The 26,263-nt window shown below is 35.9% G+C and overlaps 1 protein-coding gene across 3 annotated transcripts in view; it reads left to right on the top strand.

Moving 5' to 3' along the window:
- Dip-beta (Dpr-interacting protein beta) overlaps positions 1-22,930 on the top strand; it is a 127,464-nt gene extending 104,534 nt beyond the window's left edge. For all 3 annotated transcript variants that reach the window (XM_064072626.1, XM_064072628.1, XM_064072627.1), the window contains exons 5-8: positions 1,469-1,793; positions 11,708-11,827; positions 17,423-17,593; positions 22,403-22,930. In XM_064072626.1, coding sequence (XP_063928696.1) covers positions 1,469-1,793; positions 11,708-11,827; positions 17,423-17,593; positions 22,403-22,623 — 837 coding nt within the window. In that variant the 3' untranslated portion in view covers positions 22,624-22,930. The remainder of the gene's footprint in view (positions 1-1,468; positions 1,794-11,707; positions 11,828-17,422; positions 17,594-22,402) is intronic.
- The last annotated feature ends 3,333 nt before the right edge of the window (positions 22,931-26,263 follow it).

Raw genomic sequence — 26,263 nt, 5'->3', positions numbered from 1 at the left:
ATGTCATTTGTCAAAATCAGTCACATCTTAGCAAATACAAGCTGACCTTAAGTCAGTCTGTGGATATAGTAGAGCAATTATATAAACGACTGGAAGATACCCCAGAGTCGTTATATAGTGGGGGTCCTAGCTGAAGAAATCTAGGCTAGAAACCCCACTATTTTATGTAAACTCAAAAAACTGTCAGGTGTGGGATTCGAATCCACGCTCCCTTTCGAGAATCTACACTTTTATTTATAAATCTGTATTTTCCTATCTGAGCTAGGAACCCTACTATTTTTATAGAGCGTTTGTCATTGTCTTGATCTTGTTGGGTCGGGGTCGGGTTCGGTAGTGTCGGTCATTGACCTTTTCAACGTTTGTCATCACTTTCTGCTCGGTCAGCTACAATTGGCTGTATTCTATATTTCCTCAATAAATAACAACATTAAAATGTGATTTATTTCAACTCAAAAGAATGTCAGGTGTGGGATTCGAACCCACGCTCCGTTTCGAGAATCAAATCTTAAATCTAACGTCCTATACAGCTGGGCCAAGTTGACTAAGGGGTCATTGAACGCTCCGGTCAACAACAGACACGTGCTGATCCAAAAAGGGCAATGACCGCTCTGCACTACACTACCCGAACCCCACCGAACAAGGGGTCGGGTCAACCGAGGACAAGACGATGATAAACGCTTGGTAAAAAGTAGTGGGGCTCCCAGCTCAGATTTCCTGTTTTGCCATTTTTCACACTATAGCTTATTTCTCCCTGTAATCGACATTTCTCTAAATAATATGCACATTTAAAATACATCGCAACAAATACTCATCTATTATATTGATCACAATGAGATTTAAATTCTATCACGTTCAGATGTAAAAAACGTACTCAGCACAAATGGGTTTAATTTAAAGTTCATACGTTAATTCCGATATTCTGTGATTTTTATTTCATGAGGAAAACTCGATAAGAATAAATTGTGCATACGTGGTAGCCTCGCATTTCGTTACATAAAATGAAATATGGCGCCAATAGCGATTTGACATTTAGATTAATTGGCATGTACTAGTTACCAAAGACACGTAACGCATGAACATTTGCAAGGTTTATACTGTGTAAACCTGCGTGTTTATTTAAACAAACTGTTAGATATTACGCCAACGTTAAAATTCATCCCGGCATCCTGTACACATAAAGAGACGATTTGAACTGTCCCAATGAAAATTTAATGGTAACATTACAGTATTGTTAACGTGAAAACGTAGTGTGCGCCCATTTAATGAATAGCCGCTGGAGTGACAACTCGGTAAAAGATGTATGTCGGCTTTTCGCTATGCAATCTGAATATGGCTGCAGAGCAATAAATAAGGACGCCACCATAATATAGTGGATGGAGAGACATTTGCAGCGCTTAAACAATTACTTTTTAAGTCGCGCTACTTCCTAGCGAAGCAATAAACGTTCTGTAATTGCCTGTCTTTGCAGACTGCCTATCTGGAAGTGGTAATTCCTCCGGACATTATTTATGAAGAAACGTCGGGAGATATGATGGTACCGGAAGGTGGTTCCGCCAAGTTGATATGCAAGGCTCGAGGTTATCCTAAACCGCGTATCGTGTGGAGACGGGAGGACGGCGCCACCATCGTGGCGAGGGGCACCGGCGGCAGCAGGGCGGAAAGACTCACTTCCGTCGAAGGAGAAATGCTCAGCTTGACCAAGGTCACGAGGTCGGAAATGGGGGCCTATTTGTGCATCGCCGCCAACGGGGTGCCGCCGTCTGTCAGCAAGAGGATGATGCTGCACGTGCACTGTGAGTACACCCCAAACGATAACACGGGATTGGCGCCTACTATGGGAGCGGTTGCTCGGGCACCCCACTCAAAACGGCCGAGAAAGTAATAACACAGACGGCTATTGCCCGGACTAGGCTCGTCTAAAATAATTGATTCGTGATGAAATTACTTTGAGTTTTTAAAAAACTGATGAGAAATAATGTTTATACGCACTATGTAAAAACGTTAACAAGTCAGGCGAATTTTTAATTTCGGGTGTACTCAGCCATGCATCTTTCGTTTTCTTTTTATTAGCTATTTTTACGAAACTTTTATTACAGAAATGTAGAAATGCTTCATGCAAATAATTAAACTGGGCTTCACTCGTTGATTACATTTATGCGTAATTGCAATTGACAAATATATTATCTAGACACGAATTAGCAGCGTAATTATCTGAATGTTGTAGGAATGTGTTCGTAGATGCAGATTGGTATGAAACAACCAAGTTTAGAAAAACGGGAGAATAAGTTTCCCGTTTCCGACTGTCTGTCTGTCTGTCTGTCTGCCGGATTTTTATTACACGGATAATCTTCCATTTTGCAATTTAACTTTGAAGCTGCAAACCGAATGCTCTGAAGCGGAATTTGTAGGACTATACTTTAAGGACCAGGGAAGTTCTGTCGAAATAACTTTCGACCAATTTTTTCGACTGTATTTGTGTTTTTAATATTATAAATGTTGTATTATAAATTGCATTATATATGTAACATGTTCGGAATTCTTTATTTGTTTTCGGTTCGATATCCGCCTTGACTATGTAACAAAAATAATGTAATTAAACGGGACTGAGAGGTGGAAAACAGTGGTTGTCTTTCAGTGAGATCCAGCCTTTAAGCTCATCTTGTAAATGCGTCACGCTACATAGTTCAAGTTCAGCAACAAATTCGAAGTGATATCGGCTGCAATACTGTTACTTAACCCACTTGTACATAGAGGCGAGTTTCAGATGAATCAGGGAACTTAATTTCATGCGAATTTTATTATACATATACAGCCGTTTCAGATACAATTTTGAATAATTGAATTTCTCGAAAAATAAGGATCAGTTAAATAAAACAAGCTTTTATTGCAATTTATTTCGTTCTCCATGCGAAGCAGACAATTCAACTTTGCCCTAGAATATAATAATGTACAAGAGTGTTTTAAAATTACAGCGTGTATAGATTTTTCGCCCTTGAATCCCCGCTCTGTGCACTTTTTGCAAATTAGGTTACTAATCTGTTTTATATATTTTCAGCGCGATGCATTTTTGTTTGTTGTTGTTTTAAGGCTGCGGCTCGAGCAAACATTTAATAGCTCCAGGCTCAAATTTGCGGAATAAGCGCTATTCAATTATAGTCAAAGAAACAGTACCGGATTTTCATAGCTTTGAGGGAACCATTTTCGGAACTTGATAATGACAGAAGAGCTGTCATCCTCCGTTTGAGAAATTTACCTTATACATAAAATGTGCGTAGCTTGCAGTCAAATTAACTTATATTGTGGGTGCTGCTATATACAGAACAGAGAGATCATTCTGCTAAATTGCAGATACAGGTTTGCCGCTTTATTTGCCTTGAGCTTAAAAAGGAATAACGCTGCGTTTGGCCGATGCTGCTATTCAAAGGAAAAAGGTCAAAGAAGCCTATTAATTTGTTGCATTTACTTTGAAACAAGTACGCCTAAACAAATCGGTAATTACTGCGAAATATAAAGTCCAAAACATAAAGGATGTGAAAATCTAAACCGTTAACGACGTGTCGGTTTTATTATCGCATCTTTTGATATCTATTAATTTTCGTATTAATTTTCATATCCTCATCCCACGCTCTGATGTTAACGCATTTAGTGCTACATTTTGGTTGATCGTCTTTTGTTCTGCAGCATAATAATTAATAACATTTCTTTTATTTTCGTCAAAATAACACTAAATCTGAACTTCGTAAGTTACTTTTAGCTACGGTTCCTAGTAAACAACAGGACGGTAATTATATATTTTTAATTAGCGGTTTTTATTTGTCAACTGTCGCTTAAAAGGGAGACCCAGACAGTTTACCTCGAAATAAAAATAGCATGGTCGAGGCTAAAAACACGACTTTGTCGATACCTTGCTTTAAATAAGCACTCTTGAAAATCATACGGTTGAAGTTTAAATTAGATCTACTGAGCTTCATTGATCAGATGTAAAAGACCTGAAACAATTAAGCGTGAACCAGTCGCAAGATTTACATGAATGAAATAATCGTGTTTAAAATTCATAAACGTAAGTAATGCGTGCGGGAAATTGCGTTTGAGCGTTTGACAAACAACGGGCCATTAAGCATTATTATTATCCCATAAAACGATTTAAGTATGATATGTAATTGAACCATTGTGGGTTTGTGTTTGGGCTATTCAATCAAATTCAATAACAATACGATTCATCACCTGAACGTGGTGCTGTTGTATGCTTCGCTAATTTACTCAGATTCTACAAACAATTGTATTGTGCATATTTTAAAAGGGTGCAAATTATAACTCTTCATGTTGCTTGTAATTGTCGGTGTTTAAAACGAAATACCTGCGGACCATTTACAAAATTGAAACGAACGTTATTTGCCAAAAGCGACGGAAATGAAACACATAGATCACCTTTTTATTGTTATTTTTAACAAAATAAAGCCGACGATTGGTTTCGAGCAACTCAATCCAATTAGAGATAAAATATACAAATTCGTCTGCTAAATATAATCACTTCATTGCTTTTTTAAACAAATTCGAAATGGCCGTTAAATTAAGCGATTCAACTAATTTGAAACCTATACAGCTGAAATTGGAAAGCTTTGTTTAGTTTTAGCATAGGAATGTTGAAGTTTGCTCACAGAACGCTCACTGGGAATACGGCAAAAACTGCTTTTAGACTTCAACATTGCGTTTGCAACTTTTCAAAGAATTATAATGCCTTTCAAATTGCATGGTTTTATTTATTTATTAAATCACACGAGTAAGAAACTGCTTTCAATGTTTTAGCGTGAATTTTAAGTGACACATTTAAAATGCAGTCAATAAAAATTCCACTGCTTCTTAGTCTTTAACGAAGCATTCAAAGGCGGAAAAAGAATTTAAATACGGATGTATATACCTTTATTTATACTTTGATGCTTTACTACTAGTTCGTCTTACGCGTTGGAAGGAAAGAGATAACGAATCATCTTGTAGCTCGTAGGTCTGTTTTGTTTTGTTACTCATTAGCTGTAATTACTTGAAAACAACTAGCTACACAAGAAACAAACTATACATTAAAGAATAATAAGCTAAGAAATTTTTATAATAGCGGCGAATGGCCATCTTCATGTTTTCTCAATGTTTCGTGACCCCTACATATTGTTACGTTGATATTTAAAACCATACTTCCTTCTAGATGAACATCGTCGATCTAGAAAGACGTCGATTGCGGAACTGCAATCGACGTCTTTCTAGAATAGCCATCGCGACTTCCGCTTCCAGGCTTTTTTTAGCGAAACCCGTCCGGTCGCCGCCACTGCCGATGAGTCATCCATCATCGCCGTGCATACTGGAATCCATAGGCGTCGTACTGGGGCGGCGTATGGGTTTATTTCGTAACAGTATGAAAAAACAGGCTCGCGTTTCCGTCTGTTAGTAGTAAATGTTATTTAAATTTCTTAAAATAGCATACCTCTATACTTGTGGTTTCTGAAAGCTCCTTAAGTTTTTACCTTAGATTCGTAGATTTTCGCAAAAATTATTCAAATTGTGTAACAACTTTTTTTATGCTGATATAATAGTTTGTTTGAACACAATACGGTACATAAAAACAATTTTTGCGTTTACGTTATTTCACTAGTGCCCGTACACTTCATACTCGTGATCGTTTCATATCGCTTTTTGACATTTGTGCAGATTTCAATTGGTATTGATTTTCCAGTTTGCACAAAGCTTCTACGCCGTGGTGTTAAAAGCGTTTGGGTTAATAGCGTGTGTACAAGTTAAATATGAAACTAGCGCAAGTCAGACTAATATATTTCGCGAAACAAAATGTAAAACAAGCTTTAATCAAGAAATTGTACAACTCATTTCAACTAGCAAAGAAAATTCTTCCCGACCTCTGGGAATACTTTTATGTTCGGCGCTCAAACAGAAACTAAAAAAATATTTTATTAACACGGCTCCAAGTATCTGGCTACATGCTCTAACCTATAACTCAATAAATTGTTCACTAATTGGTTAACGTACGTGAATGATTGTTAGAAAAACAGTCCTTGCTAGCATTCGCTCGAGAGATGGTTTCTAAACAAGAGAATTAAGTTTGTTTTATTGGAAATGTTGAACTTTTAGATTTAGTCATAACGACCCAATTAATCAAATACTAAGCTAACAACAACATGACTAGTAATGGATTTTAATTGAAAGCTTAAGAATACCAATTGCTGCTGTTATTAGTTCTGGCTTAATTTAACCTGCCCTAACAATGCATACAAACACTCAAATCCTCAACCAAAGTCGACCACGAAAGCAATCACAATTGGTTAGGTCACATTGGCCATATCGGTGTCACATCTCTGTGTGAGTTCATTAATCTCAATTCAATGGCCAGGACTGACGTACTGTTCGTTTCATTTCCAATAACTTAAAAAAGTACCTTAACAATGTGTCCTTTCTTTTAACCACTTTAGAAACTGAACATCCGAAAAACGAAGCTACGAAAAAATCTTACATTAGGAAGGTTATAACCTTTTTAACGTTGGCTTCAGTTTCATATGCCGCGGTACGCGGCCTGGGTTTTTATTATGTACGGCGATGAGCTGTGGTCACTCATCATCGGTTACGGCGGTGTTGGAACAGAGAAAAACCTGGTGCTGGTGGATTCCAGAACAACCTCGAAGGCGGCGTTCGCAAATAATCTAAGCGAACGCATCGCGGTTTAAATAGGGACACCACCGTCGGGAACGATCAAATCCATTTCAGCCGAGTCGAAAATTAAAATTACGCTAAAATGGAGTATAAAACATATTCTGACTAGACAAGAGTTCGGCTTGTACTAACACAAAAGAAATATGTTTTCAGTGCAATCTAATTAAGTTCATTTCAATTTAATTAACAAGCGTACGAATTGAGAATTTGTATAAAATGCCTTGGTAAATTTGTAAACATTTTTAAGTACAATTGGAATAAGAAAATAAGGAGCAAATCGAGGAAATACGCTGAGAATATACAAAGTTAAATACAAGCCAGATAAGACGTCGATGTTATTTCAAGTTTTTTTCTCTTCTTAGTAATGTGGTTTTCATTTCATTCTGTATTGGCGCAAAGATGTAGAACTATAAAGTTTGTAATAAGATGTGTGATTTTGTGTCAACAATTCTTGTGAAAGTTGCAAAGTCTTGAGTTTGATAATATTCATTTTAAGTTGTCACACTTTTAGTGTGCAGATAAAGCGATAAATCTATAAAGTGTTATTAAAATAACAAAAACAGTAAATAAACACAGCCGTTAAGAAATCCTTTGTAAGCAATATGTGTGCAAATGTTGTAGCACGTTTTCGTCAGTGTATTAACCATGTAAATCTGTGTAAAAACACACGTAAAGCCTAGCTCACAAGTGGGCTTTGTTCGTTTTAAAATGAAAAACCTGTGATTGCCGCCAGGTTTTGTGACTAAATAGAAGCGAAACAATGGAGCAACAAATTATGTAAAATAGTGTACGCGCTGAAAACGCAAGTGAATGGGAATGATCGATTTGGTCCTTGAAATGTGAAATTGTCCCGAAATAGTAGGTAAAAAATGGAACAGTAAATCTAGTTAATGGTACTGTTTCAACAACTGAGGGGGAGTGTGTGATGGGTTGTATAGACATACAGGGGCGGACTGGTTATCGGTGTTAAATTGCTACTTTTAAGTACGTGTGTCTTTTGATAACAGCACGATTATAAATAGGGTTGAATGTGGATTTGTCGCACAGATCAACTTATTTAAAACCAGTAGTTTTTAAAAATAATTTCGGAGGCTTCCACGATCGGAATCAATACATGATCGTTTTCCGGGTTGGAACCGTGTTAATTGAGTTTTTGGGCTCAACGTTTCGCACACTTTAGAAACAAAACTCAATTTACACGGTTCCAACCCGGAAAACGATCATGTAGTAGTTTTTAAGTTATAAGTCGATTTGGGTATAAAATATACAGGGTGAATCATTAAGCGCTCTCTTCGATATCTCATTAATTATTATTAGACACAGAAATAAAAGTCAAACAAAGTCACACGGTTCTTTGAAGACCAACACTAAAAATATTTTCAACTATACGGAGTGATGTATTTTTAAGGCGTAGCCCGCAACTTAGTTTTTTCAAATGGAATATTCTATATATTTTTAGAAAATTTCATCGTCATCTTTTATATCAATAAAAGAGCATGGACACATGTGGTGAACTCTGTGGTCCTGTCGAAAAAATTTTGAATTAGTAACGATGTGACGATCCTACGAATTGCTATTTTCAGTTTTTGTCGACGCTTAATGATCCTTGGAGTACTAAAAGGTAGCTTTCCCGGTTATGTCTGTCTGTCAATTGTTATTAGACAGATAATTTCCGAAACTACTACATCGATTGTTGTCAAATTTTAATTGTACATTGGGAATATCGTGTAGATTGTAAAACGCTAACCAAAAATTGTCTAATCCTCTCCACGAACAATGAGATGACTTCTCCAGAATTTACAATAGTAAATATTATTTAAATGCATCCATATTGAGTTTTTACCCAATCAGATTTTTGGAAAAAAAACAGAATTAATTAACATTTTACAATTTAACTTTGAAATTGCAAAGCCGAGTGCTCTGAAATATTGCAAACATGTTACGGTTGTCGGAAGCATGATGCATCCGTAATCAAAATTTATCCATTTATCCAGTCCTAAAAATTGATGACGTCATCTGAAAATTTTGCTGAATAATTCCTATCTAAAATACGCAAAATATTATGACTCTTTATTTGAGGTTGATCAACGGATTCATAGCTTTTAATATTTCTTATATAGGGTGACACAAAACAATTAATGAATTACGAAATTGCTCTTTTTATTAAAGCAGCTGTGAGTATGTAGTACTGTTTTTATTAGTATTATACTACATCTATTCACTGATACAAGTGCTTTTGATAATATTGATGACATCATCACAAAATTTTGTTACGGAAATACTCACTTGAAACATACACATGACATGCTCCTTTATCTGTACTTTAACAGCCCACACGTATCTTCTAAAAAATATGAATGCAAGATAAATCACAAGTAAAAAGTCATCATATTTTGCACATTTTGGATAGAATTTATTCGGCAAAATTTTGAGATGACGTCATCAATTTTTTAGGATGAGCAAATATGTTTTGATTAAAAACTGTGATAACTATAAAACATTTCCAAGATTTTCCAAGATTTCAAACCATCGGTTTTGTAGTTCCTGATTAAATCAATAAAGTTAAATTGCATAATGTTGTTTTATAATTTTGTTTTTTTTTTTTCAATAATCTGGTCCTCATCACGGAGTCATAAACTACATGTGTAGGACTATGTTATTTTATGCAATTTAAAACCCATTTACTAAGTACAATTTTGAAGTGACGTCATCATATTATTGGTGGGGATGATTAGACAAATTTTGGTTAGGGTTTCACCTTTTACATGATATTCTTAATATAAATACAAAATTTGACAACAATCGGCCCAGTACTTTCGGAGATTAACTGTCAGACGGACAGACAGATCGACGGACAGGCAGGCAGACGGACAGGCAGGCAGACGGAGCTGGGAGACCTATTTCTTCGTATTGTTACGTTTGGCGGGCGAAAAATTAATCGGGTGTAGGTAAAACTCAACAATTTATTTCTTAATAACTGGTATTTACACGACTAACTATTGCGACGATTATGTACAGAGATTATTCCGGCGAATTTCACTGGACGCTCTTGACTGATTAAACTAGCTGAATGAATAATGGTTCTCTATTTAAACCCACACTTCCACGATCGAGATCTTTCTCGAGTGTCCATGGCGACTCCGTTTCGAGACTTCCGGTAACCGGCTCCAGACTTGTCTTTATGCGCCCGCCGTTCGGCCGTCGATGAGTCACCGTTCATCGACACACATACGAGAAAAACTCGTAGACATCGCACCGGGGAGGTTATGGGTTTATTAAAAATTGGTCTTTTGTTATTAGATAGGACTTCCCTTACCCCTAAATACAATTTAAATTTCTCAAAACCTTAAATTTCTGAAAATAAGATCAATGCACGCTTGCACAAACATGCGGTAGCAATGAAAGAGAGCGGTGATCAGAGTTCCTAGAGGTGAAACTCGAGAAACATTTTTGATACGATATACACTTCCGTGGAAATGCGTTTAGTGTTTAGATGACTTATGCGGTAGTTAAGGTTAGTTAAGATTGCGTTGAATAGAAGTGAGAATGATGGCAGTTCGCCCCTGTATATGTACACATCGGTAATTATGCAGTGATCTTGGAAAAAAGGGTAAAGGGTTATGCGAGGGGTGAACGTGGAAAGGATCGATGGCTCAATGTAACAATAAGTAAGAGAAGAGATGACATGCGGGTCTGACAGTCGGGATGTTTACTATGCGGTATTGCATTTTTATTTATTTTGTTGCATAAAGGCGAGAATGAACAATTGTTTTAAAAGCTCATATGAATATGGATGCGGCGGAATGCACACGGTACAATAGCCCGGGGTAATGGGTGCGCGCTAAGTAGACAATGCCGGCTGATTATAAACATAACCATAAATACAAACGTTGGCCGACGCAACTTCAATCATTTCCCGACGTGTATGCTAAGCGCTCATAGGTTTATACTGGTTATGCATTTACGCAATACGGAACGGAGTAATTTATGTATTACATTAAATAAATAAATGTATGAGCGTTCCGCAGTCGCAGGACGAATGCCCGTCGCTTTCCTAATAAACTTTCTGGAATATTTAACATCTATTAATGGATTTTAGTATACGAGTAACATTTGCATCAAAAGGTATGCATTAAATGTATTCGCACAAACTGACATTTAGATGTAGATTTTAAAATGATTTTGTTGGGTCGGCCGTACTTGGCGTCGATTGGTGGACGCGCCGGGCGGAAATTAATCTTGATACGTTCCAAATGATAACCGTAAATCACTATCGTATCGAATGTGACCAATATCTCACCCCAAAGTTCGTATATTGCAGTCGATTTGTAAGAAACAATGTAGTTGAGTTAAGTTTGGAAACAATTTCAATTTTTCCAGTTAAAAAAGAGTCAGTTAGTCAATCAATTTGGGGCACTTGTTATCAGTTTTCAGTTCCGCTACCCGTGCCACAATATAGTGAATAATTCGATCGCGCTCCAAAGTTTTATCGTCGAGGGGAATGAATTTCAGCTATACATCTACCGCGCCGCTGTTCAGGCCGCTAAGTAAATATACTGTGCAAAGTCTGAAATTGAAAGTCATCTCTTAAGAAATGTTAGTGTAGGGCACAAGGAGGTTCCGCAACTTCACAGCCCGATAAAAAGTATGAGCAGTTGGAGTTCTAGTACTTATATTATAAAGCTTATCACGACCGTTATGACTCACTGGTCTTTCAGCGCATCTTTCAGGGCGCGCGGCTATCAGCCATGATATCTGTATGGCTGGTAGGTATCTGGTATCTCCCCTCGTGGCTCCTGCCTAACGCGGGCTGCGGCTACACTCTGTTTGCACCTCGCTAACCTCGTCGAGTTGTGGCCCGCACAGGCATAATTGTCACAACACTCCATTTTCGTGCAGTTTCCGCTGGCTATTCGTAGCTTATTTCCGGCGTATTGTGGGAAGGGTAGAGCACTGCGCCTGACACCGTTGACGGATGATGTAAACCCCTCTGTTGCAGTTCACCCCTTGATACAAGTTCCCAACCAGCTCGTCGGCGCCCCGGTTAACACCGATGTCACCCTCCAGTGTCACGTAGAGGCATCACCGAAGGCAATCAACTACTGGACCAGGGAAAGCGGTAACTCTACGCCGAACACATACGAAAGCAAAATATACTAAAACAAAACCACATTTTGCGAAGAACACAAAAAATTTATCACGTAACAAACTCAATTTACGCAACAGAATAATTGAAATGCTCGGCTTCGCAGCACCGGCCAGGGTCCAGTTCACCCGTAAACAACGTCAATATTTTTTTTTAAAGGCGCCACCTAGTTTTCCCAAGTAAAAAGTCATGGAAAATTTAAAAAGTTTCCTGATTAATTAACAATAAGTCCGCAACAAGTCAAACAATTTCATTACACATATACACAATTTTAAACAAACGAAACGAAAAAATGATTTTTGGAACTTGAGGCTGACTGTAAAAATAACCACAAGTTATAGTTACATCGCATAAACTATACATGTTTAACATAACCTCTATTCAATTGCTGGTCCCAGCATCTATCGATCTTTGTAATTTATGCTCAAATTTCAGTGAAACTATTAGAGTGAACAAAAGTGGTGGACAAAACAGAATCGGCTTCAAAACAATTTTTGTATTAGGTTTTAGGGGGTCATTCCAAGAAAATTGAGGATGATCTTTTAGGTAATACTTCCGCTCGGCATCCATTACAATTTTGAAGTGTACCCTCGTGACACAGAGGACGAGTTTTTTTTTAATATTCAACCGAATCCATTATTTTTATTTAAAATCAAACAATTTTACTCGCGCAGAAAATTGAAAGCCGCAATTGAGTTACTGCTGGTGGGCACTGTCGGAGCTGAATACGGGGACTAGACGCACGGTTTCCACGGCAACGGTGTAACTAATACGTCTAAACGAGCCATGATTTGGTCTCCGGCTTGGCTTTGATCAGCACTTCATCAATAATATCATATCGTCTATCCAAGACACAACATTTTTAGATGTAAGTTTTGATACATGTTATACAAGTGGAGCGAGATAAAAAAAATCATTTTTGATAATTATGACACAAATTTCCGGATAATTTTACTTTTAATAATTGTAAACAATTCTTTCAAATTCTAAATATATTGTTAGAAACTAACGTGAATAGGGTCACTATGCATGAGTTCCTCAATATCTCATTAATTATTATAAATAAAAAAAAAAGTCAACGATCAAGGTTGTAGGGCTTTAAGGACTGTACTCTAAAATTATTGTTAACTGTACAGAGTGTTCTGTTTTTAAGGCATAACACACAACTTAGTTTTTTTAGTGAAACAGCCTATATATTTTTATATATTCTCATTAGCCTTTTGCTAAGCTTTTTAACTACAATTTACTTTTTAAATTCCGATACAACGTTACGAAGTTATCTTACCATGTTTTGTGGAAAGATCAATAAAGGTAGTCGCTTTGGTGTGGTATCAATTAAATCAGATTTTAGTGTACAGGGTGTTTATAAAAAAATCTAAAACTTTACAATTTTTAAAAAACGATATTTCAGTTTTTTCAAATAGAACACCGTGTATTTTATTACTTTATTCTGTTCTTTGTTCTCATTGCCTCTATTCTTTCTTTCAGTAACTATCAATTTTAAATATAGAAAATACTTAACAAAAAAGGAGGAGAACAAAAACATTAAGAAAAAACAAGCCAAAAATTAAGCCCCACCCATATCCATGCCAAGCTCAATTGTGATGAATTTTTACATTCGTTGTCACACCGATGGGCGGTGCCTAATTGCAAAATCGATAGCTTTTTTATAAATTTTTATTCGCGTGTTTGTTGATTTTTTCTGTTGCAGTTTTGTTGCCTTTTCTTTTCGACGTTTCTGCCGTTTTTTTGTCATCCTTTCTGTGTGGCATTTTTTGTCGCTCTTTGTTCTGGACTCTCTTTTCACCTCTTTTTTTGGCTTTTTATTGTGGACTTTATTGTCGCTTGTTTTATCGCATTTTTTGTTTCATTTTGCCGCTATTTTTAACGCATTTTTTCGTCTTTTTTATTGCCCTTTTGAAGTATTCTTTCATGTCACCCGTTTTATAGTTTTTTATCTGCTTTTTGTCGTCGTTTTCTGCTGCGTTTCTTGTCGCTTTTTTTGACGTTTCTGTCGTTATTTTTGTCATTTTTTTAACGCTTGTTTCGTCATTTTTTACTGTAGACCTTCTTATCATGTTTTAAGTTTCTTCTTGTGGAAATAAATCTACTTGTTAAGAAAAAACAAAGGCAAAATATAAGCCCCACCCTATCTCAATTGTGATGATTTTTTTAATCATCGAGAGCTAAAGGGGCAAAATTTAATTGCGAAATCGTTATTATTTCTATTGTTTTTAAGGATCGCGTTATTCAAAGAACACTACGTATATTAAGAAAAAATTAAAGCCAAAGATTAAGCCCCACCCATACCCACCTCTATTAACTAGTAATGAAGTTTTCATTCGTTGGCAGACCTAGGGGCGGAGCCTAATTGCAAAATCCATATTTTCATACAGAAATTTACCATTTTAAACGTGTTTTAGGTTTTTAAGAATTAAAAAAATCATCACAATTGAAATGGGGTGGGTGGGCGGCGTTTATATTTTGCCTTTTTTTCTTAATATACATAGTACTCTTTGAACAACACGATACTCAAAAACATATTTTTAATTTCTTGTAAAGAAGTAAGAATTTTGCAGTTAAGCTCCGCCCTCTTTTCTAACGGCGTATAAAAAAATCATCACAATTGGGACAGGGCGGGCGGGCGGGCTTACATTATGCCTTTTTGTTTTAATATGTGTAGACTTCTTTTCATAACAACAAACTTAAAACATGTTTAAAATGGAAAATTTGTATTAGGAAATACCGATTTTGTAATTAGGCTCCGCCCCATAATTGCAAAATCCATATTTCCTTGCAAAGATGTACCATTTTAACCATGTTCTAAGTTCTTGTTGTGAAAAGACGGCTATGAATATTAAGAAAAAAAAAGGCAAAATATAGTACTTGATCAGATAAGACTGATTTTGGCAAATGATATATTCTCTGAGAAAATAGGGGGCGGGTGGGCGGGCCTAGAACTTGTTAAGATAAAACTGATTTTGCCCTAAGATTCTTGTACAAATTTGTTAAATTTAAACGGTGTTAAATTGCAATTTCTATAGTAATGAGTTAAATGCCTAAATCTGATTGGATGTTTATTTTTTAACAACACAATCATTAATTTTTCTGAGGCATTTTGTATAATCCAAAAATAAAATGTGGGTGCTATATTTGAAAAACTGAGATATGTATATGAAAATTTCATAAAGCCCGTAGCTTTATTTATTTCTCCACACAATATTGTAAGCCCCGATGATAAAAATAACGCTACTGCGATTTTTTGTGAACCTTTTCATTGCTAAAAAATTTCAAGAAAATTGGAATAACGTGGCAACGTCACATCGATATTTCAAAAATAAACCGTAGTTATAAAGCGCAAGAAGACGCCAATCAAAATATAGGATCTTTCATTTGTTAAAAACACCAAGTTGTGTGCTATGGCTTAAAAACAGAACACTCTGTGTAGTTCAAAATAATTTATATTGAGTATAGTCTCAAAAAATCGTACAATTTTGGCCTTTGACTTTTTCCTCTATTTCTAATAGTTAATGAAATATCGAGGATCGTGCGCTTAGTGAGTCACCCTGTATATACAGATAATATTCACAGTGTGTCACAGAACAATTTTTAAAAAAAATATGATGAAAATAATACTGGCGTCAAAAAATTAACGTAGGGACTACATTTCCTAAAAGTTTCACATTTGTATTTTTTTCTCAATATAACGATCTCAGGGGGTAAAGTAGGCTATTTTTGAAGGTTTACATATTTTAAGCATAGTGAACTTAAAACTTCCGTTACATTTTCTACTGTATGAGTACTAAATGCCCAAAAAAATCGACTCTCTCAGACCACGGTTTTTCAAATTGGTTACTTAAAAGGGCATCCTCAATTTCTTTCATCAAAATCAAAATCGTGCTTTGCGCTTTTTTATTCGAATTTAATGTTTTCATACGGAACGACTGAAATGAAAAATATAAAAAAAAATTAAACAACCTATAAATAACTAGAGTGAAGAGCACAAAAAATGTATTCTGTAATAAACCCAATTTATGCGGAATAATTGAAATGCCGGGCTTCGCAACAACCTCATTATTTTTTTTAAAAGGGCGCCAGCGAGTGGATAATAATTCCACAAAAAGTAAAAAATTGATAACATAATTATCTTTCTTCCGAAAAACGATACACGTTACACATGGAGACCGTTCTGCTCACACTGTTATTCAAATTCAGGCTCGGAATCTTAGGGTTTAAATATGTTTGGCTAAAGCCTCTCTTTGTCGGCGAATTCTTCCTTTTCGTGAGGAATCCCCTCACTTACAAAAACCAACTTAAAAACATACAATGCAAGGTGACGACCCTTCACCGTCCATTGTAACCGCAAGAATTCCTTATGTTCTAGTTTAAACTAAAGCCACTGCATATCAAAGCTTACCTTGCGTTGACCGAAAATCAAAAACAATTTTAGGTGGTCACACACTGACCTCCCAGGCTCGGAAACTAGGTGAGTTATTCAGCGAAAACAAAATTTCTTTTCATAGTGTGAAACATCGGGTTGCCACCCAGGGCTTGTCATGATACAGCCATAAATACGAGTATTTGCTGTCAACCAAAAAGTTAATAGTTTGTGGGACACCAGCGCAGGAAAATCGATGCCGTCCTTGCGAGATTCGAAAAGTTGGTGGAGTTTTATGTGTGTGATATATTTTCTCATCATTAAGATAGTTGAGTCGGGAGTTGAACGCGTGACTTGTTGTGTCACAGCAGCTACGCTGTGCGTTGTAGTGTGTATGTACGACTAAGAAGGTGAAAACCGACCCTTGGAATTTTAGCGGAGCGAAATCCAATACCTTGTCATAGAAGCCGTGCGTAATAAGTGCATATGACGTCGGTGCTGTTTAATGAGGTAAAACTGATTACCAGTACCGAGGACTCAACGAACGAAAAACGAAACCTCGATGATACAAGAGAAGTAAAATCCGGGCTACTTTGGTGGCGAAATGATTTGAAATTAGATCTAATTTATTTTTTGTTCCTATTCTGTATATATCGTTCGAGTGTTCGAACTGCAACTTTGATAAATTTAATGACCAGATTTAACCACTTTTCAACAGATTGAAATACATCACGGTCTTGAGTTTCTGCTATTTTACTTGTGCTTATTATTAACAGTCACTGAGCATATACAAAACTAACTCAACTGGTTTTAAAGCTGAAGTTTAAGTAAATTTAAACCGTTTAAATCGTTTACTAACCCTTCAGGGGACGATTTTTGTTATGAATCGTTTCACTTAATATGAGTTAAATAATATGGGTGTTTTTAAGTTCGGTGTGAAAGATCTTGAGAAATTTAAACCGACGGTGATATTTGCATTTATTCACATAGCGTAGCAATTGTAAATGTTTTTACAATTTGTTTATTTATTTTCGGAAATGTTCCTTGTGTAAATTTCAGCGTTTGGGGTATATTCTTGTCTGGATGACTGTGTTTTCGTGGTTTGGTTTTATAAGTACATTTTGCTTTTATAACTGAATCTGAATTTCCGCATTCACATTTCGTGTCAAACTCTTTTCTATTTCCTGCAGGAGAGATGATCATCACCAACGACAAGTACTTCATGACAGAAATCAACAATTCCTATTACAGCGTACAAATGAAGCTAATCATAAGAAGATTCCACAAATCCGATCTAGGAGGTTACAAATGTATCTCCAAAAACTCGATCGGTGATGCCGAGGGCAACATTCGTCTCTATGGTAAGCCAGCTCCCACTTACTTTCTGATTTACAGCTTCGAAACTATGAAATGTTGATGAGACTCACACTAGAATTGGCGACGCAATAAAATGAAATTGGATTTTTCACAAAAATCGCTAAAATTTCACTTACTACTTTTGTATCCGACCCGTTTTCGACACACCAATGTATATCTGTTAACGGTTTAAGTCAATTGCTTCTCCCACTTTTATTACCTCCACCGACACTTTACCTTTAACTTTACACCTTACCCAAATACTCTACAATCAAACGCCATCTCGCACAAAAATTACTTCCATTCAACCACTCCGACATTTCTTCATTTGCGCGAAAACCAATTACGCTTGGACGAAATTACACAAAATATATCACTCGTGCTTTATTAGCCGTTAAACATGCAAAAATCTTTTCGCACACGAATTTTTTAACTCCTTGAGACTTCTCTCCGCTTCCTTTATTTAAGTAACTATGCAGAAGTACAAGGAAGGCAATATTTTCATCTGATTCAATCTCCATAGTGAAATTAATGTTAAAATGTTGGGCGTTTAATTGGCGAGAAAAGAGATTAGAAGCTTTCGTCGGAGTGTCTAGATAATGAAAGTGTCAGTTACGTATTCAGGAATGTTATTTAGCTTGCGATGCATAAATATATTGGAATGCATTCAACTTTTCCAAATGGAAGGGTACACGCAGCTCGTCCGGATAATTCGGGCTCAACTATAAATGGAATATTTTTTCAATACATTAACTACAATACCTAAGCGAAGTGCATTATTACCAAATGAATATTTTATCGCTAATAATTTTATTTAGTTCCAATACATGTACGTACTTAGTTATACATTACCAAACAATCGATAAATGATTCCAGAAATTGCTACTTTCATCCAGGCTTATCGATTTGATTAAAACTCGTCCAAATTACGTTGCTACAATTCTTAAGTTTTCGCGGGATTCGTTTTTAGCCCCTCACAACCGACTCGCTGATGCAAGAAATTTTAATTTACTTGAAGCTACAATGAATTCTAACAATTCTTAACAAGAATCACGATTTTGTGCACAGTTTACACTAATAAACTGAAAAACAAAACATATCCGAGCATTTTTGCAAGGACACGTATATCAACTTGAATTTGGTGGGGTCACCAATTTTTTAGGGGGGATAAGCAAACACATTTTGATCAAAAATTTACCATGTAATACATATCTCTGGTGATTCGGTGTTGCAGATTCAAAATTAAATTGCAAAATGTTGTTTTATAATTTTGATTTTTTTTCGAAAAATCTGGACGTTTCTGGTAAAAACTCAATACGGAGTTGTAAACTACACGTGTAGGACTATGTTATTTCATACAATTTAAAACCCATTTATTATGTGCAATTTTGAAGTGACGTCATCACATCATTGGTGGGGATGACTAGACAAATTTTGGTTAGCGTTTTACCATCTACATGATATACCTAATATAAGTACAAAATTTGACAACAATCGGCCCAGTACTTTCGGAGATTATCTGGATAATAAAAATCCGGGACTGCAGACAGACGGACAGACAGACAGACAGACGGAAACGGGAAACCTATTGATTCGTACTCTAGGGGTCATGAAAGCTCGAGAAAACGTAAAAGTAGAAGAGAGTCGGGCGACAGACTCAACAAATATTTCTATTTTGTCTCCTTTTTTGTTGTCGCTATTGACTAACACTTCATATTTTAATTTCTCTTTAAAATAAAAGCAAGTCGTTTTGGGAAAAATATAATTAAAGTTACTCCGTTTGGCGTCCGTCCGACAAAGAGAATAGCGCTTAAGAGATAAATATTTTTCTTCAGTCATTAAAATGTATACTTATACATTTTGAAGTTTTCGTTAAAGTAACTGAATACATTAAAACTGGAGCAATTAAATTTCCATGCTGTTTCATCAGATTTGATTTAATAAATCATTTCTGCCATTAATAACCTCTTGTCCACAAAAACTGGCTTTATCTATGCCAGTAGTGTTTTAATCAAAATATTAATTAAAAATCGTATAATGTGTACTAAACACCTACCCCAATTAAAACACATCTCACGTTTTGCGGGGTTGACAGAATCGAAAACGTATGGAGCGTATCGATGAGATATTGGAACGAACAAATCTAAGCAATTTACGCAGTGTTATTATAAATTACGATTAGAGAAACACCAGAATGTACAAGAGTTGACTGGAAGTTGTAAGCTTTTTGTAAGAGAATTTCAGTTTTAATCTTGACGTATTTATGTTTACAGAGTAAACGTTGTAACGAATTAAAACGAAGTCTCAGGGCGAATGACAATTAGGGTTGTAATTTTATACAATACTAATTGCATTATTTGAAATTAAATTTAAATACAATTGCCGTTCTTCATTAGCCTTACCACAGCGTTTAGTGACTAGTGGTTCCTTAATCTATCCCAACTATCGTAATACACCACATTACACTAAAAACGACGATGTAGGGGAAATGAACAAAAACGACTTCAAGTGGGTTCAAAGTGTGGCACAATGCGTCAAATATGAGGTCGATAGTGTTTATAATATAAATAACGAGCAACCTAGTCGTACGTCGAACAGACAATAGAATATCAAGTTTCCACTTGACGCCGTTTTTTGTTCGTTGCTCGTCACCTGTTTATTATCCTATTTGCAACTAAAATAGTCTAGTGCGACACCTTTCAGAATTCGTCGCATACTATAAGCGTTTAAATTTAATTCCGCAATCATACATTGTGAGAAATCATTTCGCCTTAACAGCACAGCAATTTTTATATTTTATCGGTATTTTGACAGTAATAGCGTCAACATTTTCCAGGATTAACTATATCGCTTGTTTGTTAGGAGTAGGGCGTTCGTTTGCTTTTCGATTGTGTGTGTACATAACATTCTTACGTTAACCTCTTGTTGCTTTTGTAAACAATATTTTCCGCGAAGCTCTTAAGGACTTCCAGCTTACAAAGAAAAAAGTGTTGTGGATTTTGTGGCGTTGACACCTCGAGTGTCTCAATTTTTAATTGAAAAAATTCTCGCAACGCCGACTGCGACGGGACCCGCAAACCGAAAAAATAATAGCAAAAGATACGTCAGAAACTTAGAACGCGCTTTTTATTTAAGTTATTCAAAAGAATTTTACGCGGTCCCCATTATTTTGAGCGGGTATAATCTTACGATCTATCGCAATATATCGCAGGTTGTACATTTGAAATTCATGCCGACATAAATTTCCACATCTGCGCTTAAAAACGTTGGTGACGGTGTTTTTTGTCCGTTATACAGAAATGCAGCGCTCAAAAATATCACCGTAATTATTGGAATCTGCGTTTCCCCTATAGGCGAGCTTCAAGCAGATTTAACGATTTAAGTCCATTGTTTATTTATTTAGGAGTAAAATTTCGCCTATTGACCTTTCGATTCGAAACAAATTAAAACTTTCCATGGATTTGGATAATTTAAAATCAGACATAATGTGCGCTTGGGGCGGCAGTGTGACGGCAGCGTGCCATAGAAATATTACTAAGAATAACACTGACAGGCCAAAAATATAAAGCATTGCACGAATATTTCAACGGGAAAAGGTAGTAACAAACAAAATTAAAAGAAAGAAAATATTTAGAAAATTTCGATTATTCATATTAGACGCCTACTCTGTTTTGACGAGACAAAATCACTCAAAACAGGCAAACATAAACAATCGAAGTTAAGCATGTATCGATAATTTTTCCCGTTGGGCCACCATAACCTTGTATTAACACCACGCCACTAGTTTCTGTTTCTATTGAACTAACCTTAAGGAAGTATTGTAATCGAGTCCATCGGGCGACGAAAAAATAGGTCCCCCGGTTTCGTCTGTGTGTCTATCCGCTGTCTGTGTCGTCTTCCGAAACTACTGAACGGGTTGTTGGTAAATTTTATTTGTGTATTATGAATATCAACAATGGGATTAGGTTACCTCAAAATTATATTATATATGCTGCACGTGTCGGAATTGACTGCGTGTGCTTGCTGAATTGTCGATGGGAACATTTTTCAGTGGGAAAAGTCACTAAAACAGGCATAACCTTCCGCCTCATCAGTGTATTCATACTTTTGGAACAATTGTTTGAGTGTTCATCCGATTCTCCTCGCTCCGCGCCAGACCAAATATAAACAAGTTAGCATAATGTGATGTGTTCGAATCGAAAGCAGTGCCGTAGAATGAGTCTAATTTGATCAATTTTTTAAATTTTGGTATCATGTAAAACGAAATAAGTTCTCGTTGAAAAGTTTGGACCTTAAAGAGCAGGGTTATTTATTGTTAGTACTTTACTTTATGTAATATTTCAGTACCTATTCAGTGGGTAAAGTTTTTTTACCCCCTTTGGGAACTAGGGGTTACTTATTGGTCGCTAGCTCTTGGACTGTATGGAATACATAGTTGTTAGAAAAAAATAAGAAATTCTTAATGCAATACCGGGCATTTTTCAAGCCAATGGTATGTAGTTGTAATTGCTTGTATTAGTGAGGTATGACAACAATTCCAGCAGTAATATAGCGTTGATTTTGTATTTTACTTTAGTAGCAATAAAGAAAAATATGAGCCTAATTAATAAGGTCGTGGCAAGATTGTTTGTATTCGTTTATTGAAATTTGTAGCCACGTAATTCTCGTCTAAAGTTTGCCAACTATGCGAAAGTGAAGGGGGAGCTCTCCGAGATTCAGATAATATTCAAATAAAACTTAAAGTTGAAAATGTATTTGAAGCGATCAATACGGGCATTTTTGTTTAAAATATTTAATATTGACTATCGTTGCAGAAATGGAGATCCAAAACCGGGCAGATTCCGACGACGAGAACATGGACGAGGACGTCGAAACGGAGAATACGGAGAAGCGTCTGTATAACGGCTTTCAAGGGCCACTTACCGAAACTGAAGAGAGCAGCTTGCAGCCGAATGTCAGTTCCGGAAGTTCCGGGAGTACGGACACGATGCTGCGATCCGGGGGGCTGCTGTTGGTACTGTTCTTGTTGATTTGACGCTGCGGTGTGCGGTGCGCGGACACAGTGCAATGTGATATGTGCCAAATCTACTCGTGCTTCGCTACCTAACGCTGAGTGTCGTCTGTATCATACGAACTGTCTAGCAAATGTTAAAAGTAGCATGATAAATGTTAAGCCTCTGTTGCATTTAGACGCCTGCTAAGTCGTTTATTTCTGTTTAATATATCAAATCTAAACGATCGTATATGTTTAGTAGTCGATTCCGTTAAGGTTTCGTTCCAAAATTTATTTACTGTTGCATAAAATGTTTATATTTAAGCTAAATAAATTGTTTCGAATTTTATCAACGTTGTGTTTGAGTTAACCCCACAACGAGACGAAGTTCCGAAAGGTAAGTATCTTGTTTATTATTAATTTCTGTTTGCTCTTAATTTACGTGGATAGGTTAAAACGAAAAGTAATCAACATTTGAGTTAATAATGACGTATTGTTACCACAACCAGAGTTCCAGTTAAGCGATTCTCCAAGTCTCCCTATTGTTTTCCATACATGCGAATTGGAATACTATTTACAATTACGTATTTCAAAAATGACATTAAATTAAACGTCACAGTTAAGCAAATCGTACAAATCGTCTGCAAAAACCCGTACCCTTGCATCGTGATGACGAGTCTACTGAAAATAATTATTACTTTGGATTTTTGATTATTGCTCATCGGCTCACCCTGAAAATGAAGCTCCATAAAGGTAAATATCTTGTTTTCGTTGTATTATTATTATTATCCCCATTATCGCGTCAATTCCAGTCGTGAGGTTTTGTAAACCGACATTTCTTTCTCACTGTACGCCAACTAACCAGATTGTTTCATTTTTTAACGAAACAGGCTGCACACAGTGAAAGTTGCAGCTTGAACATCGCATCTAAAACAAGCAAATATTGCGTTGTCTGCAAAAACCCGCACCCTTGCATAATGAAAACACGACCTACACAATATCCACATTAGCAAGACTGCACATACGTAATTTTTTGTAGGTCTGGACACACTAAAGGTGCTAGGAGTTTCATACAAAATTTATTTACTGATGCGTACAACGCTTATCCTTACGATAATTAAACTATTTTGAGTTTACATTTGTTTACATTATTACTATTCATCAGTTCATCCGAATGCGGGAGCTTAATAAAAGTAAACATATTGGGTTATTATGTACTATTTGCGTTTCATTTCAAATTGAACGATGCATTACATACGTACGTTGATATTTAAAAATAACCTATATTTCTAGTGTCTTTAGTTTCAATTGTTTATTGAGTCTATTGGCTACTTTTGTTTTCTCGAAGCTTTATGACCGAAAAAAGATGTCTCCTGTTTCCGTCTGTCTGTCGGTCTGTCGTCTGTCCGGATTTTTATTGGACAGATAATACCCGAAACTACTGGGCGCATTATTGTCAAATTTTGTATTTATATTAGGAATATCATGTCGATAGTCAAATGCTAACCAAAATTTTGCTAATCATCCCCACCAATAATTCACCATTAGACATAAATTTTGTATCATTTTTACCTTGTTAACAATCATTTAAATTACCTCGGATTTACAAATAACTGGCATTTTATGCCGTTTCTGTTGTGATTTCGAAATCGTTAATCAAAATTTGCCCGTCATCTTACAATTTTGCCGAATAAATGTTCTTCAAATTTATGAGTGTTTTGGAAAAACACGTAGTGTGGTTGATTAATAATTAATCAGTCCTGTCTTCTACGTCAAGGAGACAAAATCAATCAATTATCTTTTAACCGCTAATAGTCAAACTCTTTCGAAGTATAAACATAAACAATCGAAGTTAAGCGTGTACGAGAAATTGAGAATATCTACTTTTTCCGTTGGTTATCTTCCCCTTGGAATTGGCACTTTTACGGGGGTGCGGGGGTGTCAATTATAGGTTTTTAACAATCTATAGAGGAACTTGTAGGACTATATTTTCACGGCGAAGGAAGTTCTGTCTATTTTTTTACAGTGTAGAAAGAGTCACGTCAAAAACTGGCGATTATGAAAATAACTTAACAACCAAATAATTTTTGGGTTAGACAACGTTTTCTGATTTTAATACAAATTTGCTTGACACAGATTATGAACAAAAACAAAATAACGGACTGTTACATCCGCAAATTATTTGCTAACAAGAACGAATAATAGAGCCCGCCCACCCACCCCGCCTCCATTTCAGTCAATTTTATTTGCTCTGAATGAAAGGTGGTACTTATACTGAACAAGAATAAAGTTTTTCGTTAGAATGAGAAGAGGGTGGGCGGGCGGGGTTAGGACTTGCTAAAATAGGACTGATTTTGGCAGATATTATAATAGCAAATGACATAATTTCTAAAAATAGAGATGTTTCATTTGAAAAACACCCCGTATACATACATTGTTTAATGTGTTACACTATAGTGAGGCAAAGTGACTAAAAAATAGTGTGCAAAATGTAATCCTGCATTTTTAAAGACGACAATTTTTTTCTAGAAAAAACAAATATGTTGAAAACTTTTGACCAAAAAAATATGTGTTTTATTTGTCTAGAGATTGTAATAAGGGCGAAAAAACTAAACCAGTTACGTAAAATACAGCTACATTAAAATAATTTACAAATGTTTTAGAGCAGACGAAACCAGTTATACAATCCTGTAACGGACACCCCCCAATAACGGACACAGACAGTCAAACTGGAGTTATTTTCTTCGTAAAAATTATCTCTTCACAACGGACAAGTAAAGCGGTCCCGAGTTTAGACCGAACAATAAAATTTAAAGATTAAGCCAACAGATTGTCGGTACCAGGTCATAACTTTCTTCAATTATTTGCACATTATAAGGACATTTTAAGCAACGCAACGATGTGAGAATTTATTATTGACATGTCAGTCACCTGAGTTTTGAACGATCGATTCCGCCAATCACACATCAAGTGTCAACTTCTACATTCCGTTTTTTCGTAAAGTTGTCCAAAGAGAAAAACTTTTTTTCTGTTTAAACGGCTTATAATGTAGCTGACAAGATCTTGCAGAGCTCAAATACCAAAACATTTATAAAGTAAAACAACACGTTTATGTCCCTGTGAAACGATAAATACGAGCAATTTGATAAATGTTTAAATGTTTGTAAAAACAAAAATGCAGATTTTTGAAAAATTGTATGTGTTTATTTGTTGCGTGTAAAAACGTCAAGACAAAAAATAACCATTGGTCACATATTAATATAATGTGCAGCTGTATAACAAAAAGTTTGTCTGTCTTGACATTTTAAATTTTAATAATGTTAATTTCCAGAACAACTTATTCGTAACTTCCAACTTCTTTGTCTGAATTATAACTATAGTTGTATCGTTATTTTTAATTTGGTTAGTTAAACACTTAGTTATGCTTAACAATGTCGTTATGTAATAGATTCTCATAAAAGAACTGTTATCTGTTTAACGTTTTATAATGTTATAATCAGACTTTGGCATCGCGGAAGTGATACTCATTCCCGCCCGATCGCTAGCTCTATATAGGTTGATCATCTTTGATCACTGTAAAATATCAAAATAAAAAACCCCTTTTTGCTACTTTTCGTGATTTTATTAGAATTTCTGCATAAAAGACGTACATATTTTAACAACGTTGTCTTGTAAAGCGCAT

The sequence above is a fragment of the Zophobas morio genome, unplaced genomic scaffold (assembly GCF_036711695.1).
Source record: "Zophobas morio isolate AGI-343-1 ecotype UQ-CSIRO unplaced genomic scaffold, CSIRO_AGI_Zmor_V1 ptg000044l, whole genome shotgun sequence".
In the NCBI taxonomy this organism is placed as follows: Eukaryota; Metazoa; Arthropoda; class Insecta; order Coleoptera; family Tenebrionidae; genus Zophobas; species Zophobas morio.
Note: the sequence above shows the minus strand (reverse complement) of the source record. Positions and strands in the feature narration are given on the sequence as shown.